The 18,963-nt window shown below is 37.1% G+C and overlaps 1 protein-coding gene across 20 annotated transcripts in view; it reads right to left on the minus strand.

Annotated features, from left to right (window-relative positions):
* The window catches only part of NETO1 (neuropilin and tolloid like 1), an 81,122-nt gene that overhangs the window by 24,854 nt on the left and 37,305 nt on the right, over positions 1-18,963 (minus strand). For 19 of the 20 annotated variants that reach the window (XR_008448595.1, XR_008448592.1, XR_008448591.1 and 16 more), the window contains exons 5-7: positions 18,152-18,193; positions 17,902-18,029; positions 5,251-5,479 (exon numbers count right to left, since the gene is read on the minus strand). Coding sequence is in view for 3 of the 20 variants with exons in the window: in XM_054059059.1 (XP_053915034.1) it covers positions 5,251-5,479; positions 17,902-18,029; positions 18,152-18,193 (399 nt within the window). In the remaining 17 variants the exon portion in view is untranslated. Of the gene's footprint in view, positions 1-5,250; positions 5,480-17,502; positions 17,580-17,901; positions 18,030-18,151; positions 18,194-18,963 lie in introns of those variants that run through there. The other variant, XM_054059060.1, reaches the window with a different exon arrangement.

Below are 18,963 nucleotides of genomic sequence, written 5' to 3' on the forward strand. Positions count from 1 at the left end.
GGGAATGTACATGGAGCCAATAATCTATACTTTTTAATTTATTAATGAAAAATGATCATAAACTCTTTTAATCCCGAATAGCCCTAAGGCAAAGAAACATAAAGCGCATTAATAGGTCTTTCACATGCCATGTTAATAAATGCGGTCGTATTTTACATTTAAAAAAAATACTGTTTTCATGAGGCGATAAATAATCACAAGTAATACATGTAAATTTATGCTATAAAATAACGATACAAGGCATAATAACAATTAAATATTCTGTGTGTTATTGATACTTACTATACTATTGAGATATTACTACATTAATAATAAAATATATTATCTGTGTGTGTTGAGCACCATTTTGTTGGTCATTACAGGTTACTTTGGATATAAAATACAAATATGACCAGGTCAAAACGTTGTTACGAGATGAAGTCAAAAGCTGACTTGATATGGGCCTGGTGTGAAGCCTGACTGTTCCACTTCGATGCAACGCTCTCCCTGGTGTATTTACACATCTTGTCAGCATCATGCAGAGTTTCTGTAACTCCTTTGCTTCTAGGTTGTGAACTAGCTCTGAGCAAGCTAGCTGGGGTGTCTACATCTTACTTCACTGAACCATGTGGATTTACTCTTTGAGCCTGTTTCAAGACAGGGATTTCAGTCTAGGACTCCTTAATCTTAGATGAATACCCTACTTCCTATTTTTAGGCTTCTCTCTTTCCTCACCTTCCCTTCTTGTCACAACATTTTTTGAGAGGTCTTGCTTTCTCCTGAGGGTGAATGGGAAAATTCTGAAATCTTAATAAAGGTTTGCTGTGAGATATGTTATACGCTAAACCAGTTAGATATTTCACACCTACTTCTCATGTCCTCAAGACAGCTAATTGCATCATGCTCTGCACATGCATTACCTTACCGAAAAAAAACAGAGCTTTCTTCCTTCAGGAAGGAAAGAAAAACGGAATTCTTCAGATGTTTCTTGAACTATTCTTGAAACAGAGGAATAAATTTTCTCTCAGCCTTTCTAAGGAGGAGTTCATCAGTCATGCTGAGAGACTGCTTCACTTACTTTATTAAAATTATAAAATTATTAAAATGGTTTTAGTACTGTACACTACAAATATATTACCTAAATTAAAATTACTTATCTTTTCATTTGCTACTAATGAAAAAGAAAAATCTTATTAAAATACGTCTATCCGAAACCTGAAAATTAAATGTGCTTAATGCTGAATTTTCTTTTCCAGCCACCATCAGACAGCTCTGTTCAAGTTAAATGTAACTTTTATAGGTAGTTATATCAAATACACATCAATAATCTAGTCTTTAAAAAACACTTACATGTGATTTCATGGCATTTTTTTTGGAATACCAAGTCACCAGAGAATGGCAGCTCAGCAGCACATGCTTGGAGCTCCAGTCTGTTCACTCCAGACACCAAAATCAGTTGTTTAGTTTAGGGGCAGAGAGGCACCGGGATGCTTAGCCACTGAGGGGTTTTCACTAGAGGTAGCTGTAAACAGCATAGAGGTACAAAAATCACAGAGGACTAGTTGCTGATAAGGAGGCAACACCAATGTTTTCTTTTTTATATATCACTGTAGAAGCAGGGAGTAAAACCAGCAAAGCTGCCATCTATTTACACTCCCATGTCCTTGTAAAGGGAAACCACCTCTTCACGTGTGTTTCACTTATCACATTGCTATTCTCTTTCTCAGTAGTTCCCTTTGCATTACTGTAACAGACACAGTCACTAATTCTGCATACCTGCAGTGCCTTTTCCCCACTAGAGAATTGCCCATGCTGGCGTTATCACCTCCAGGGATTCTGGTTGCAAAGAAGGACTTGAGTACTCTTACTTAATAAAGCTCTGAACTACTCTTCTGAACATGGCCCTAGATTTCTATCCAATTATGAGATTGTTAATAAAAAGAAAATAAGAACGATAGAACTTGTGCTCCTTTATAAAAACTGTGTGTGACAGTGCTTTAGAAACAAGCTTAGAGCTCAAAGTGGCAACAAAAGAAGAGAAGGAATGATATTTCTCTGGTCTGGGTTTTCTTGGTGCAGGGTTAAGGATGGAGAAAGAAGCAGTGCTACCAAATAGCAGTGAGAGGGGAGAGAACCAAAATCTTTGCTGTGCATACAGAAGGATTTTTGTATTATACCATATGCCCTGGCCCTATGAGTCAGCTTTTAAGTTAAAGCATAGGTGTCCCTGCTCGGTAACAGCTCTTTGAAGAAGTGGTAAGTGTAGTATACCTCTCATTAATCAGGCTAAAGATCACTCTCATAGTCATGGAAAATGAAATGAACAGTTAGCGAGTGGGTGAAGAAAACGGATTAATTTTTCAAGTATTCTTATCAGACAACAGATACCTTATGATGATATCATCTTTCTTGTTTTCTTTTTTATGATTCTTAAATTAATTTATTGGACATTTGAAATCTATTGTAGAGAGTGAACACCATACCCAAAAGTACAATTTGATATAAATGCTTAGAAGAGTTATTGAAGATTAAAAAGGTACGGACATAAGCAGACAAACGCCATAATGATAGTTGTAATAGCTAATAATGCTCATCACTGAGTGTCAGTTCATCACTCTAAATTATCAGCTATCAAGAATTAATTGGTTATTAAGTGTTACTTAGAGGTCTAATACTATTCTGATGATGAAATAATCATTCCTGATTTTCTGGCATAGGAAATTTAACAACATCTTGCACTGCATGCCTTTCCTTCAGATATATTTATAGCACTGCTACTCTGCAAAGCATCACTGCTAGAGGTTTGGAAACTTGTAAGACTACTTTTTAGACACCAACAAAAAAAACACATATTTCAAAGTGATTGGTGCACACTGCTCAAACCATCTGAAAATAAACATAAAAGAAATCTCTCTAAGATTTCACTGTTCTAAAGAAATGCCAAGTCCCCAGGAAATGGGTCTATAACAAGAATTAACACTGAACAGACTTATAAAGAAAGAAAATATTCCTCAGACTAAGTAGCCTGTTTCCACCAAAACCCACTTCCAATTCACAGAACCTTGTGTAAGGGAAGATTCACAATCTTAACAACTTAATTCCACGCTAAGGAGAGGAACTTCGGGAGCTACAGTTCACAACACCTCCTGGCCATTCGCATAGCAACAGTAAATACTGGAATTTTACTTTGTCACTCTTTCCCATGCACACAACAACAACACAGATGTCATATTATATGTTGTTTCTTTCTCAGCTCTAAGTGAACAAAGTAGCTTTTTCTTCCTCTTTGTCCCCAAGCAGAGACACAGGTGTCTGTTCCCTGATGCACATCTCCCTGAATGAGGTCTGACGTCCCTTCTCTTCCAGGCAGATGATCTAATTATTCCCACATGCTGCTGAAAGATGTTGCAGTTTACGTGCTATGAACTGTGTCCTGCAGTGTGCACACCAGACATTTGCTCTAGCAGACTCTGACAGCCAGCACCAGTCTGCGACACTGGGCAACACTTTGGGACAACTGACATAGCAAAGGAAGTACAATCGGCATTGTCTTTAAACCTTTAAAGTTAACTTTCAGCACTAAAAGCACAAGTGCAGTTTCTTCTAATATTTATGAGCAGTCTGTGTGTACATATCTCAAAGCACAATTTAGTCCTTAATAAATTTTCAGCTTTTAGCACACAATGACTGTTCAGAGTACGTATACAGAAAACACATCATGTTAATATTTTCAACTTGCAGTCAGAATACCATGCCGTATAAACTATCATCTGTTTACAAGAATGGAGTAGCTCATAAGATGTAATACATCAGAAAAACATATTAGGCATGCCATAAGAGAAAAAAGCACATTTTTCCTTATTTTCCTTTAAAATATGAAAGCCTTGCAAACACACATTCGTTCAGACCTCAATTTTAAGTTGGTCACCTTAATGCTTCGCTCTCCAATTCTTTATATGCTTTGAACCTCCAGCGTTTATGCAGTTGTTTCTAAGGTAACAGATCGGGATGTCTTGTGAAAAAAATGAATTGGGTCTTGAATATTCAGCACATCCCCAGTTACAGGAATAAGAAAAAGGCACTATCATCTCAACCGAGAGTTCTCAATATCTTTTAGACTCTATCCTGACTTACAGACAAGAAAAATATAATCCACCCTAAGGCTTCAGTATGAGACTATAGTGACATATGCAGTTTTCGGCATGTAGACTGTCAGAAATTTTCAATCAGAGCCATAATTAAGGGATTACGGAGGCTGTTCTCAACAGAGGCTCATTGCTTCATTGCAGGGCACACACACAGAGAATACAGATGGGTTGTGCCTTCATTCGAACCACTGATAGCCACACAGCAATCTTCCTATCAGACATGTGATGCATAAGGAAAAAAAACCCTTAAAAATAGACAGGAATCAGCATGTAAAAAAAAATGTGCAAAATCCTTCACCAAGGGAACAAATATGCATTATTTCCATCAAAGAAAACAAATCAAAGAAAACAAATCAATGTCTTTCACAGGTGATTACTTGAGTCAATAATTTTCTGTGAACGGGGTTATTGGGTTTTGTTGAGGGTTTTTTGTGGTTTGTTTTTTTGCTTTTTAAGTAGCTGGAAGTCCTGTCTGTTCCTTTTAAAGGCTGTTTTTCTTATTATCTGAGTTCAGAAATCATATAAACAAATGAATGCAAGCAAGGCACACTGAAAGAGTATTAACCAAAATATGTAAAGCTTTTAGAAAACCTGTTACTACAAAAAATTAACTAAATTATTTGCTTAACAATATATGACATATATTTATTGATATATGCATTCTTGAATATGCACAAATATATCCAACATCTGTGATAAAGTAATCGTAAGTTGTTTTTCAAATGCCTGTCATAATGAGATTTGAAAAATCAAATTCATAGAAAAGGATCAGGCTTCATAAAAACCTTCAGAGCTGTAATATTTTGCACATTGTATAAGGCAAAACTGAGACATGGCAGCTCAGAAGCTTGGGGATCAGATAAAAGTTGCGGTCATACAACTAGGTAGGTCGTGGCTACTCATACCTGTCTTCATGATTCTCGTGGTCTATTCACTGCATTATTGCACAATATAGAAATTATTGCAGAATATAAATGCTTGGAATAAAGACTGTTCTGAATATTTATACAGCTTGTTTGGGAACATTCCTCAGTGACTACTCTGAATGAAGAAAATATTAACAGTTTTTGTGACTTGTATTACTTAACAAACTCAAAGACAGACACATTGGTTAAGGTCTTACGTTCTTGGAAAGATGTGAAGAGCATCTGGAATCGGCTGTTTCGACTGCCTTCATCTGCCCACATGCGGATTACACCAAGACCTGTCCGCAGCATTACATCATTAGCAACAGTGCTGCAAAACTTTGCTTTCAAGTCCTCCACAGAGCTGCTTCCATCATAGACAGCTACAAAATTCCTTTTGCATTCATTGGAATTCTGCATTTCATAGTCCAAGAATCGCAAATAAATCTACGAAACAAACAAATGACAAAAGCAACACGTACAGACATTTGAGAATGACTAAAGAAACATTAAACACTTCTGCTCTACTTTGTGGGAGAAAGACAAATTAAAATAATTTTTTCTGGATCTGACGACCCATAGGCCACCTCCCTGGAAAGGCATTAATATGGAAACTGAGCACTGTTTATATTTCCTTGTATTACGACTTCAACATAGAATACAGTGGAAGTGTTCTTCTATACAGAAAGGTCCTTATTTCCAAATACATAATCGTCTTTGAGAAGTATATACAACAGTCCTTGAAGATGAAGGACAGACAAGCTAAAAATGTCTTCTTTTGCTGGCTGGCACAATATTACTCTATTACTTGCCTGACAAGGAAAATAATAAGGCAAATAATTGCTGCTCCCTCCCCAGAGTCAATATGTGTCATCTTTGTGATATGTCTCAGCTACACTGATTCAGGAAGTGAGAATCTGGGAGCCAGGCAGAACTCAACCATTAATCTTTTTTTTTCTTTTCCTCAAGCAATTTGGCCACCATCTCAGCTTTTCTAAACAAAGCCTTATGGTATATATATCTTCACGATTTAACAGGGTTGAAATCAAACATATTTTGTGGAAATTGCTATAAACCTAGAAAGTTTTTTAGGAAATGTCTCTTGCATGCAAGCTAATTTCCTTCATAAAGTAATGATGTCTTGCCTTTGCAAACAATTATTTCAATCTACCCCCAGAAAAGCAAGTGAGAGGAGAAAATGCTATTATTTTACATTTGACTCTATATGGACTTCAATAGGAAGACTGCTCATTTAAAAGCAATTGCTAATACAAGCAACATCAAATATTCCAGCAACAGAGAAGCTGAGTAATAGTTTCAACAGACACATGATAAATAATCAAACTGCCAAGTGTGCCCCGGAGACCTCAGGAGAATGATACAGAAAGGTGAAGTAGAGTAGAAATCACATAATAAGCCACTAAACATACCCAGGATCTAACCATATGCATCTTTGTTTGAAAAAATAACCAAAAATAAACACTGTATTAGACATTAGATATACTTCTTTACAAACAATCTTATTAACTTTAGGTAGCTTTTTTACATAAACAGAACAATTGCTTAAAAATCTTCTCTGGATTTGCATCAAGTGCACAAACACAGCATATCCTAGTAGCAACGGGACTCACCACTTCATCTAATTAATATTTTAAAGCTCTTATGGTTTGAGAATTATGTGTTATTAAGTAATCTGCTACTGTTTAATGATAGCTCAGATTTTTAAATGAGCCTCTGCAGGTAGTGTATAATGGTACATTTCCATTCCTTGTTATGCTTTGCAACTGGTCTCTCTGAAAAGAATATTTGGAAAACAATTTTTACTAGCGTATGAAATTTGGTATACTAAGTTTCATTTTGCTTGCCTAATCCTTTTCTAGCATGTTATTTCTTACAATAATCCTTACTTACATTCCCATCCTCCAGAAGAACTGAGAGGAATATATTTCAATTAAATTGCAGATAAGTAAATTCTACTCTTACTACCTTGTTATTTAAATACTATAAATTAAGGAAGCTTCTTCTATTGATGTCTACAAAATAGAACAGTTAACAGCAATACACAAAGTCATATGCAGTATCTCATATCAAAGAATAGTTTTTATAGTGTTTTAAATTTCATTTACTGTTGTTCCAGCCCTCTAGTGGAATGAAAAATCACTAGAGTTTGGTCACCCAGCGTTGCTGATATTTTCTCACAGTACCCATCACTTCTTATAAATGTGTTGTCTTGAAATCTCTTGGCATTTCCTCTCCTACAGAGAGACATGCAGTTACCATTCCTGTTAAAAAAGGTCACCTACTTCCTCAGTGAAGTCATACTTAAAGGCTTCTTTTGAATTCTGAAAATTTATTGAGAGGAGAAAATGCATTTCTGGAGTTCCTCTGCACTGGCTATCCCCCTTTACAAGTCTCTCTTTCATTCTCTACTCTCTTTCTCCCTGCCCCAGATGCTCAGGCATCTGACCTTTTACTCCTCCTTGTGCTCCAAATCTTTGTTCTTGTGTGTTCTCCAACTATGCAGAGCATTTCTGTCTTAATGGTGCCTGACCGGCTTAGTCTCTCAGGTCTTCCTAGTCTTAAGTGTGGCTCCTGCTCTTTTCTGTTTATACAGCCTCAGCCATTTCCATGGTCGATGGTTGACCTTTGCTGGCAGCTGCTTCCTAGAAACTGTCATACTTCTGATAGGAAGTTTATGAAAATGTCCAGAAATTAATTGGAACTAAGCAAAAATGTGGAGAAAAAGGCTGGTGAGAGAACTGTAGATGAGAACTTTGGACCAGTCTGTGACTCAAACACAGCCATGCATAACTGAGCTGGGCAATGTGGGATGGGCTCTTATTCCTCACTCCCATGATTTTATAAGAAGTATTAGTGGCTCCTGGGATCCGTCTGCTACAGCTGTGGCAGAGTCCTGATAGAGCAAGATTTTGCGTGAGAACAGGGTGTATGGGAAGAGCCAGGGCTATGCTACTCACACCCAGCAACTGGCTACAGCTGGGACATACAGGAGAGATGCTTCTGTGTCCTAGATACCACCACTCCTGATCAAACAAGAGCATAACGGGCACTGTGAAACCTTGTCAGCCAGTCTTTTCTGTTAAGCTGCTGAGACAGTCTATAGCCCATCTCTGCCTAACATTTCACTTAGAACAAGGGGTTAAATGTGCACCTTATTTTCCTTTTCTCCACCAGCTTCAGATGTGTGCTCCAGTGCTTGCCACCTTCATCACAGATAATGCAATAAGAACCTTCTGCAGCTGAATATATATAATACTGTATTTACAAGACTGCTTTACAGGAAGCGAAGCATGTCAGATAAATGTCTCATAGGAGTGCACATAAGGCTTCCGACACATTATTGTCATGAATATTTACTTTTATGTCATATATTCCCACCATATGTGCAACATATATATGTTCTAATACACCCTGCACAGATATAATATACCGTAACGATATAATGCAATGTACATATATCATACTTTTATCTTAGTACATTCCTCAGAAAAGGTCTTACTTCAGAAAAAAATACCTTGTTCTGACTGCAGAACAACAGCAAAGCTGTTCTTCACCTGTAAAGGAAAGACCTTTTATGTTTGTTCACTTTTTTTAATCTCTGTCCTTCTGTCTTATATATGACATTTATGTGTACATATATGTGTGTATGTGTGTATTCATATATAAGCACACATATATCTTGTGTAGGATATCTCATTTCAGTGTTGAGAAGTAATTTATATCAGTTTTCACTCTTACAAGAAATGTGTGCTAATCCTCACTGTGGTTATAAAATATCAGCTCTTGCAGCAATTTCCAGCATTCATCAATTATTCCTGATCCGTTCAAAAAGATTGTTCATATAATAAAGTCTTATTTCTATGGGCTTATCATTTGACATTCTCTAGTTTCTGGTGGCTTGCTAGCCTTATAAAATAATAAAATATTTCTTAGAGTAGCAGTTATAAATGCTGATAATGGATCAAGAGAACAATAAATTAGCATTTCACTTCAAGTCTTTCAGTGAAGAAGCCAACACTTTCAGTTCTTCCCAAGCTTGAATTCTGCTGTTGGTCATACTGGTTAATTTCTCTGTGTAATAAATTCAGCGAAGATCATAATATATATAGACTTCATAGGTACTGGAACCACTCAAAAGAAATATTTGGCTTTAAAATCTATGTCCATCCTTCAGAAGAAAGGTGGCACTTTCTCCAATGGCATGAAGTTTCATAGAGAAAATAAATATCTGATATGCCGACATAAGTCGGAGTTTCATCCTTATAGTTTTATTTGGAGATGGCTATTCCCAGAACTTTATATAAAAGTAATGAGGACTTGATCCAAAGCTCACTGAAATCAGTCAGTATCATTCCATTTACTTAAGCTTATTTGGATCAGACCTATGCATTAAGACTGCAGTGCATTTTGAAAAACTGGAAACTGATTACACAAACTGACAACCCGATATTGGATCAGATTTTATTTTAAAGAGCTGGAATAATTTAATTACATCTGCATGCCTCTGCCAATTTTTATGGTTTTATTACTATATATCTGCCATTGTTCCTGTCACTGGCTGTAAGATCCACACTGGCAGAAGAAAATGACTAATAAATTGGGTTCCCCAGGGGAAGAAGAAAACTGATTATATGACAAACTGTTATCTAATGCAGAACGGTACATAGTTTTCTGAAATCAGTAGCAAATTCTCATTACTTTTAGTGGTATGTGGATTTCACTAAAAGAAATTAAGCAGAAAGGGAAAGAAAAAATATCTATATTTCTAATTATTTAATTTACTGAGATCTTAGTTATTACTTCTGCCAGCAGTGGATAAGAAACTTTGCTTTGCCAAAAGAAAACATACAAATAAAAGAGAGGCCACAAACTCAAATGTCACCATCTACCTTCATTAAGGCTTTTTTCATTGATGCCAATGGCAGCTTTTAGAATAACATTTCAGTAGGTACTGACACATTATATTAGTGTAATCGGGACATTCTTGTTGAAGAGAACACCTTATTTGAAAGAAGCAGCATAACTACCCTATCTTCTTTGTTCACATTTTTGTTGTAAAGTTTTAATAAGACACTTTCCTCAAATCAACAGTTCCACACTACGTAGAAGAACAGGCTGTTAGTGCACAAGTATTAGCTTTTACTGAGCTTTGAGGTGTCACTGCAAATGCCAATGCTATTAGTAACAAAACTGATAAAGCCTCACTGCAACTCTGGCATATATAATTTACACTTGGTCACACAACATTTTAAGTAATTGTATTGTCACCCTTAAGGTTTGTATTATAATAATGAAAAAGGAAATACTGGATAAGGTTTACTATTTTTCTATTTATATTTGAAAACAACAGAAACCTCTGACTGCATATATTAGGAAAAAGAAATAACAATTGTAAACTATGAATAATATATTACTTCGGCAAAATGGTCAGATTATAATCTCTTCATAGTGAAACACTTTTGATGAGTTCTGCTTTTTAATCAGTCACTGAAGGTTAGGGCTGACAACATGATTGATCAGGCTGGTCAGGAAAAGCTTCAAACCACATCTCAGCATATCAGACTTAATATACTGTGCACAGACATTCAGTCCTTTATAAAACATCATAACAAACCAAACCAAAGAAACAAAAAGTTCAACTGCCAAAAGTAATTTAGATGTAAGACAACAATCTCCTCTTTATCAGGGTCTAACATCTAGACTTTGCATATTCGACTTCTAGGCTCAGTCATTTCTCTTGTAAGCACTGGACTGGGCTATAATGGTCCTATGTCCTTCTTTAATGCTCAGTGATTAGTTACGGTGTTGACTTTGTTCTGCATCTTCTTCAGCTCTATGTAATTAACAAAGCAGTTTCAAGATGATACACCCGGTATTCAGGCCTGGGAAGCTCATTTTTTTTTAAAGTAGATTGTGCAACACTAACTAATCTCCTTCAAGGCAAAAAGATTGCAAGCATATGAGCCTCAAAAGCATATTACTAACAATGCCCGATTTTTCTTCTCAAGTAGTTTGTCCTGTTGCTTGGATCCTAAACTTGTTCTATGAAAATCAACATAACTTCAGCACTAAACAGTTAATAGTACATGTTCTGCTTGACTTTTTGTTTGGTTGGGGTTTTTTTTGACATTTTAGAGCCTGCTGTTACCAGTTCAGGACTATGCTGTGCAAACAGAGAACTCCATATTTTCCTCTCTGCTGGGGTTTGGAGAATACTATCTCTTGAAGGTGACAACTTTATGTAGTACTTCTTCTAACACCTTGTGATTCACAGCTAGGCTCAGACATCAAAATTCCATTTTGTTAGACAAGTGAAACTCCTCAGATTTCTTTGCTTTCTCCTATTTGCTTCTTCAGACTCCTGTGAGTCCCCAGTAACTGACATTTGTCCTAACTGTCAAGTCATCCTCATTTCGCTCTTACAGTGGAAAAATGCTTGTAAGTGACAAACTTTTCTTCTGCTTGGTGCTGTTCTGCTTTTTAACACATCCTGATTCTGCTGTGTTCATCAATAGCTTTTTTAAATTGCATTGCTTAGCAATTATTTGGTTTGAGGATGAGGCTGGTTAAGTTTCTATATCTGAATGGAACAGATTCATATTAATTTGAAAATGGTTTATTTTGTGCTACTCTGGCAGATGTATTACCACATCTGATAGAAGAGACTACATACACAATTCTACACACGTGCTTGTCTTGCATCTTCAGCTAAAAAGCTGTTTCAAGGAAGTGATTTAGACAGTCCAACATAGATAAACAATATTTTCTACTTGTTTAAACATATTTTGTTCACCTTGTTCTAGGGATGTCAATCTGTTGGTTTATTTTTCATTCATAATATTATTTGCATTATTTATACATTAGCAAGCTTCAGAGCTTCTTCAGAGATGGACATCATCTGGAGCCTGTAAAAGTGTCTCTGACTAACAAGTTTTTCAGTCTCTAAATTTCATCTTTTTATAACATTTCGGGAATCGCCATCCAGATTCCTCCTTTTAAATTTTAGTGTACTACTTAAAACTTCTCTCTGTGTATGATTAAGAAGCCTCCAAAAATTAGACATGTACTAGTCTGCTAGTGCTGACAGCTTAAACTGTTTTTCTTGCAGTCTCATCTGAGAGCACAAGTTTCCACTTCACACGTGAGAACAGAAAATGGTTTGGTTTATACAGACCTACAACTCTGCAATTTGCTTCATCACATGTTTCTTCCTAACTGTCTAGAAAATGCGTGCACAACAGCCCATTCTCTCTCCAGACTACTATCGATATGGAAGTCAAGTACCTGGAACCAAAAGCATCATCTTTCTGACCTGGTATGTGGTTGCAAGGTCCACCATAAAAACAGTGACAAGGGATTTGGAGCTTCTACCAGGCAGCAGTATCTATCCTTTGAAAACATGCAAGTGTCTTGGTCCCACTTGGACTTTTGGCCCGCACCCAGCCTTGAGCCTCACTGCCTCAGCCTTGTTTCACCGAACTCCCTCCCCAGCTTAAGCTATGGCTGACCCCGTTGCCATGAGCAGTCCAGCCACCACTGCACCCCCACTACCATGGTTGGCCCTGTCTGGTTCTCCTTGTTAGCTGGCCCTGTGGGAACCTAGCCCTCTCTCCCACTGTGTGCTGTGCATCCCTCTCCCACTGCTCCTGAACAGCTCTGCTTCAAACAAATGTCACTACTCCTAGACAGCTCAGGTTTATAGGATACCTATAACCTGTAAAGATATGTACTTTGCCCAGTAGTGTGCTCAGGTGGGGTGGAAGAACTAGGGACCACTTTGACTAAACTAGCCTACAACTCAATTTTATTTCTTGCAGTGTGTCTAGACTATTTGCCCAGTCTAAATGTACTTCTTGCTCATTTATCTTGAATAGATAATTTCCACAGGACAAGTTTCAAATTAATGTTTCTTTATCTAGTTGATGGCAAGTTGAACATGAGCCAACAGTGTGTCCTGGCAGATAAGAGGGCTGACTGTGTCCTGGGGTGCATCAAGCATGGCATTGCTAGCTGATCAGGGGAGGTGATTGTCCTCTCTACTCTGCACTGGTGAGGTCCCACATTGAGGACTGTGTGCAGTTTTGGGCACCATAGTATAAAAAGGATATCAAGCTACTGGAGAGCGTCCAGAGGAGAGGCCACAAAATTGGTGAAGGATTCAGAGGGGAAGTCATATGAGAAGCAGCTGAAGTCACTTGATCTGTTCAGCCTGGAGAAAAGGAGACTGAGACAGGACCTCATAGCAGTTTACTGCTTCCTCAAAAGAGGCACCGATCTCTTCTCTCTGGCGACCAATGACAGGACTCAGGGGAATAGCAGGAAGATGTGCCAGGAGAGGTTTGGATTAGATATTAGGAAAAGGTTCTTCACCCAGAGGGCAATGGTACACTGCTTCCCCAGGGAAGCAGTAATGGCACCAAGCCTGACAACATTCCTGACACAACTGGACAATGCCCTCAGACACATGGTGTGAATGCTGGGAGTTGGTCTCAATGACCGCTTCCAACTCAGGGCGTTCTATGATTCTATGATCTGCCATTTGGGTGCTTCTTCCCAAGCTGACCAGAGCTTCTGACTGTAAGCACTTCTTACTGGGTTTTTTTCCAGCATCAGAGCATCATCTTTGTAAAGGTTTTAGTACTTTTACCACCAAATTCTGCTGTCTTTTTTTTTCCTACAAAACCTCTCAAGGAACAAGAACAATACAATGGTACCTTGCTGGGAAAGATATCAAAGGGAGTTTTACTTGAGCACAAACATGCATTCTGTCTTCCTGGGGGGACCTTGTCAGAGTCTGCTGACCTATCCGAAATAGAAAAACACTTGTCATTGATACTATCCTCTAAAATTTTACTCTTAACAGAAAGTGAGAAAAATCTATAATTTGTTTCAATTTCTTATTTTCTATTAAAAAATCGGGGATTCTTTGCTTATCCACCACTATAGCCAATGGTATCTCTGAATTTTTTCAAATCCCATTGCAATAAGTTTATCCACTTTCTCGTTTGGGCTTTGTTCCTCAGTGAAGTATTTTGGTATGAGGAACTCTTTACAGTTTTGGTTAGGTTGGCATATTTGGTCAGTGGCTCTCTTCTTCATTTTCCATTCTCACTCTCTGCTGATTGAAGTCTGCTTCTATAAAAAGTCCAGAACCCTCAGTACTCCTGAACTCCAGATACATATTCCTCTTACTCAGCAGGAGCTGACTTAGAATGACCACAAAAACCTCACATTTTGCTACCAGTCACTGTCAAGTATAAGGAGCAAGGTCTGCATATAGATTGAAGTTGTCTTTAAACTGTCTTCTGCTGTTTTCTGCTCTCCCAGAAAGTTTCAGTTCTGCATGCATTTTCAGCATTTTACTTTGATTTTATAAATTAACCTGTGATGGCTGTATTTTGTGTAAAGGAAATTTGCTGTTCTCTATCCCACTCCAGCTTGCTGAGGAAAGCAGCAATGTTGCACTCAGACTGTCAGTTTGAAGCTAAGGCTTAGAGATCTCAAATTCATACTCCTTGACTGATCTCATTGCTCATATGTTGAGCTCAGACTTGGCTTGGATCTGGAATTGCAAACCAAGGAAAGGACTTGCATCTTGCTTCTGCAGAGTTTAGATAGGATGAGTTTAAGCCAAATGAAATTGCAAGCAGCCCACATTCTGGCACAGTTTAATTAAGAAACTAAAGGTGTAGAGATCCAATTCTAACACCATCTGAAAAACTCTGGACTTTTAGGCATGGTTCCCAGCAACAAACTGTGCAGCCCAGAGTACAGGAACATGTGGATTTAAAGATGTCTACTGAGTTCATACTGTTCTTAGCAGGAGAGGCTGTTTTCATAGGTGCAAGCTGCCATAAATTAAAATGATGTCATTGAATTATTATATATTGAGCATGTTGTTAGTTCAAGGTTAAATAAGCACAAAGAAAGCTGACTGTAAAAAATTGACAATAGAATCCAGTTTAATAGAATCACAGCCATAAACAATCTTATCATAAATCTTGCATCAGATAAGATCTACTAAAATTTTACCCACTAATTCTTTCCTTGATGTCTTAAGTATTTTCAACCTTTCTCAGTATGGCGATACCATAAGCATATGTGTGTGTGTATGTCTGTACATACTCATATTTTTTTGAATGTGTGTGTCTACACATCAGGGCTACAAAGATGATCAGAGGGATGGAGCACCTTCCCTATGAGGACAGGCTGAGAGAGTTGGGGTTGTTCAGCCTGGAGAAGAGAAGGCTCAGAGGAGAACTTATAGCGACATTTCAGTACCTGAAGGGGGCTACAGGAAAACTGGAGAGGGGCTGTTTATAAAGACTTATGGGGATAGGACATGGGGGAATGGGTACAAATTGGAGAGGGGCAGATTTAGACTAGACATAAGGAAGAATTTCTTCACTATGAGAGTGGTGAGACACTGGCACAGGTTGCCCAAGGAGATTGTGGATGCCCCATCCATGGATGTGTCCAAGGCCAGGCTGGATGGGGCCTTGGGTAGCCTGATTTAGTGGGATGTCCCTGCCCATGGCAGGGGGGTTGGAACTAGAAGATCTTTAAGGTCCCTTCCAACCCAAACTATTCTATGATTCTATGATTCTATGATTCTATGATTCTATGATTCTATGATTCTATGATTCTATGTCTATATGTGAAAACCACACCAAAGAAGTTCAAGTGCTAAATCGGATTTACCCTTCTAAGATACATCTAGGCTTGAAAAGTGGTTTTTTTATCTAGCTTGCTGAGAAAGCTTTCAAATTCAAGTTAGGATATATTGATTTATATGCTTTTATGGTGCCCTATCTCTCTACCTAGAAAATTCTGTGAGATGGGACCAGCAGAATTTTTCAAGAGATGACCCACCCTCCTCCACTCCCCCCTGCTTGAAAGCAGTATTAGTATTTCTCTCATTTTTCAAAGTTTTTTACCCAATCTGCACTTTAAGATTGCTAGCAATGCTGGCTGAACAAACTTCCTTAACCAATCATTCATAGTCATAGAATCATAGAACCGTTAGGTTGGAAAAGACCTCTTAGATCATTGAGTCAAACCATAATGACCTCCCTGCTGCTCAAAATTTTCTTCCCTAATGTCTATCTTTCTTTTGGAGTGCAGGACCACAGTTTATCCTATAAACACAGACATCAGAGCTTTCTTTCCTCTTTGGAAGCCTTTTATTATCTGGTATCATCTCCTTCACAAAATCTTTTAGATGACATTAAATAACTTCCAGTCTTTCCTCTGATTTGATAGAACTGTTTCATTGCTCTCCCTTCCAAATGCTCTTCACCAAGTCTGCACTTTTTGAAATGCAACACAACTAAATGCAGGTAAAGAAGTACAAGAAATAAACAATATCTAATCCTCTCTTAACAGTGGCAGTGTGGAATTCTTCTCTTAAACACTGTGGTTATGGATACCTAACTACACTACTTGTATTCTCACATCAAGACTGAAGTGTGGATGAATCCTACAGTGAGTTAAATAGAGGATTTCTAGCAGGACTTTGAGACATACAGAACTTCAGAGTTAGATCAAGCAAGAATATCACAATGACATCATCTCACCAACTAAGCATGAACTGACATTAAGATTCCAAGACTACCTTATTAGCTCATTTTGTCATGTGGATTCTAATAAAAACAATTCTAATTATATGTTTATTTGGTTTCTGTCTACTAATACCTAAGTATATAACATACACAATAATCGCCGTTCAGTCCAGTCATTTCACATCTATAGCTATTTAATGTAACAAAATAGGAAGCTTACCTACTTAATTGAAAAACTCTATAAATATGGAATTTGTCCAAAAGTTTTAATAGAAAAATGCCGGAGATTAAAGTATATTGGAAATAACTTTTCTGTAGTCTTTATGAGCTGACTATTCAACTCTTCTTCTAAACTTGCACAAGAATAAAATACTGATACTAATGACTTTTTCTCTTTTGGAAAGCCTTCCTCCTGTTTATTCAATACCAAATGCTGGAACAGATAGATATATTCTGTACAGACTGCTCTGAGATTACACAACAAAAGCCTTGTCTGTTTAAAGATGGCAGAGATTAGTGGATCTATAAATTCTACCTTGAAAAACCTTTCCTGTCCAATAAAGACACCTTGAAAAAATATAATATGGAGTTGTGTTTAACAAAGTGAATGAAAGTAGGTGGGAGGCGAAAGCTGTTTCAATTGCAACAAGGGGAGAAATGGTAGTGTAACCAGTACAATTAATCCATGTAATAATTGATAAGCCATGGATAAGAGAGGAACTCAAACAGAATCCACAAAAAGAATTATTAAATTCATTGAAGCCTTCTCATTTTAATTACAAAGGCATGGATTGCTGACTGTGGTGGGAGAGAAATGAGAACACTCTTTTTTTCTGTGGCTCTAAACCAAAGGAACTAAAGATTTTATACAGAGGAATGTGAATTTACCTTGGCTTCATTTTCACCGTTCCCGGGTGAGAAACCGTAATGACCTTTGTAAGCCAGCACTGTTCCCTTAGTAGTGTCTATATAAAGTATTTGAAATACATCGAAAAGAAAACACATTGATTCTTTAAAAATATGAGAAAAATCAATGATAAATTTAAAAAAATTACTTATGGCACAAAAAGCACATTAACGTTGCCCACAATATTATTTATAGAGAAAGAAGGTTATTTTGGCCGAAGTGACAAATTACTCTTCCACAGTAGAAGGAAAAAAATAGTTTACAAGTTCAAGCTGTAAAGTTATTAAACAAGACCTGACTGCACCAAGAAATTCATAACATATTAGAAAAGTCAATTTCTTAAATTAAATGGCAAATCAGCAAGTGGATGAAGAACTGACCTTGGATCGGGGTGGTGCTCGGATGTACCATTTACAGTCTACTGCTTCAGTTTCAGAAGCTTTTCCTTCTTTGACAATTTGTATAGATTCCACAATTCCTTCAGGTCCTCCCATTTCAAACTCACAAACTGAATAACAAAATACCAGAAAAAAATGAAACCTGAACAGCAAACAAAAATATTTTCTACAGCAGATTGCAAAGGCCTTCAACTTAAAAGAAACCAACCAACAAAACAAACAACGTACCAACCTGGCAATGGTTTCAAAGCGCCAAGGTCCTTAAAATCTGGATCTTAAAAATTGAGAAAGAAAAAATTAATGTTCAACATCTTGGTTATAATGTCAATGTGCTAAAATTTGACTATGCACTTCAGTGCATATATATTTCTTCAGTGCATATATATTTCTTCAGTGCATCTATATGAAATAAGAAATATTTCAAAATTTTGACAACATACTATTAATACAGAAATTATTAATAATATCATATCAAGCTCTTTTTTTGTTGTTATAAAATCCCACTTTCTATCTCTTTTAGAAGAGTGAGTTAAAAAATACTTCTGCATACACTAGCAAGAACATCACACATCTAAACACAGGATATACATCAGTCCAATGAAAGAGGATATATTTACAGATCCATCCAGAATCCTTTTGTCTGTTTTACATTTTGCAGTATGATTATAACACTTCACTTAACTAGAGAATTCTAAACTTCATTCAGTGTTTATGAGTTCTCTGCCATGCCTATTGAGAAAAAGGAGAATCTTCCCTAGTCAGAAGCATTCATTTGGTCTTCCCGGAATGAATACCACAAGGATTTATCATGGAATTCATTGTGCTAAGAAGGTAGTAAGTCTAATACACGTGCTATTTTTGATCAGATAAACTTGATAGCATTTTCTGTCTAAGATGCTTTATATCATGCTTTTATAGCCAAGTATAATACACAGATGAAATGTGTTTGGTCTTAGATCTATGCTAAGAAATTGAGGGGCTCTTTGTCAGGGAGTGTGATGATAGTACAAGGGGTAACAGTTTTAAGCTGAAGGAACTGAGATT

This window comes from Cuculus canorus, chromosome 2 (assembly GCF_017976375.1).
Source record: "Cuculus canorus isolate bCucCan1 chromosome 2, bCucCan1.pri, whole genome shotgun sequence".
Lineage (NCBI taxonomy): Eukaryota > Metazoa > Chordata > Aves > Cuculiformes > Cuculidae > Cuculus > Cuculus canorus.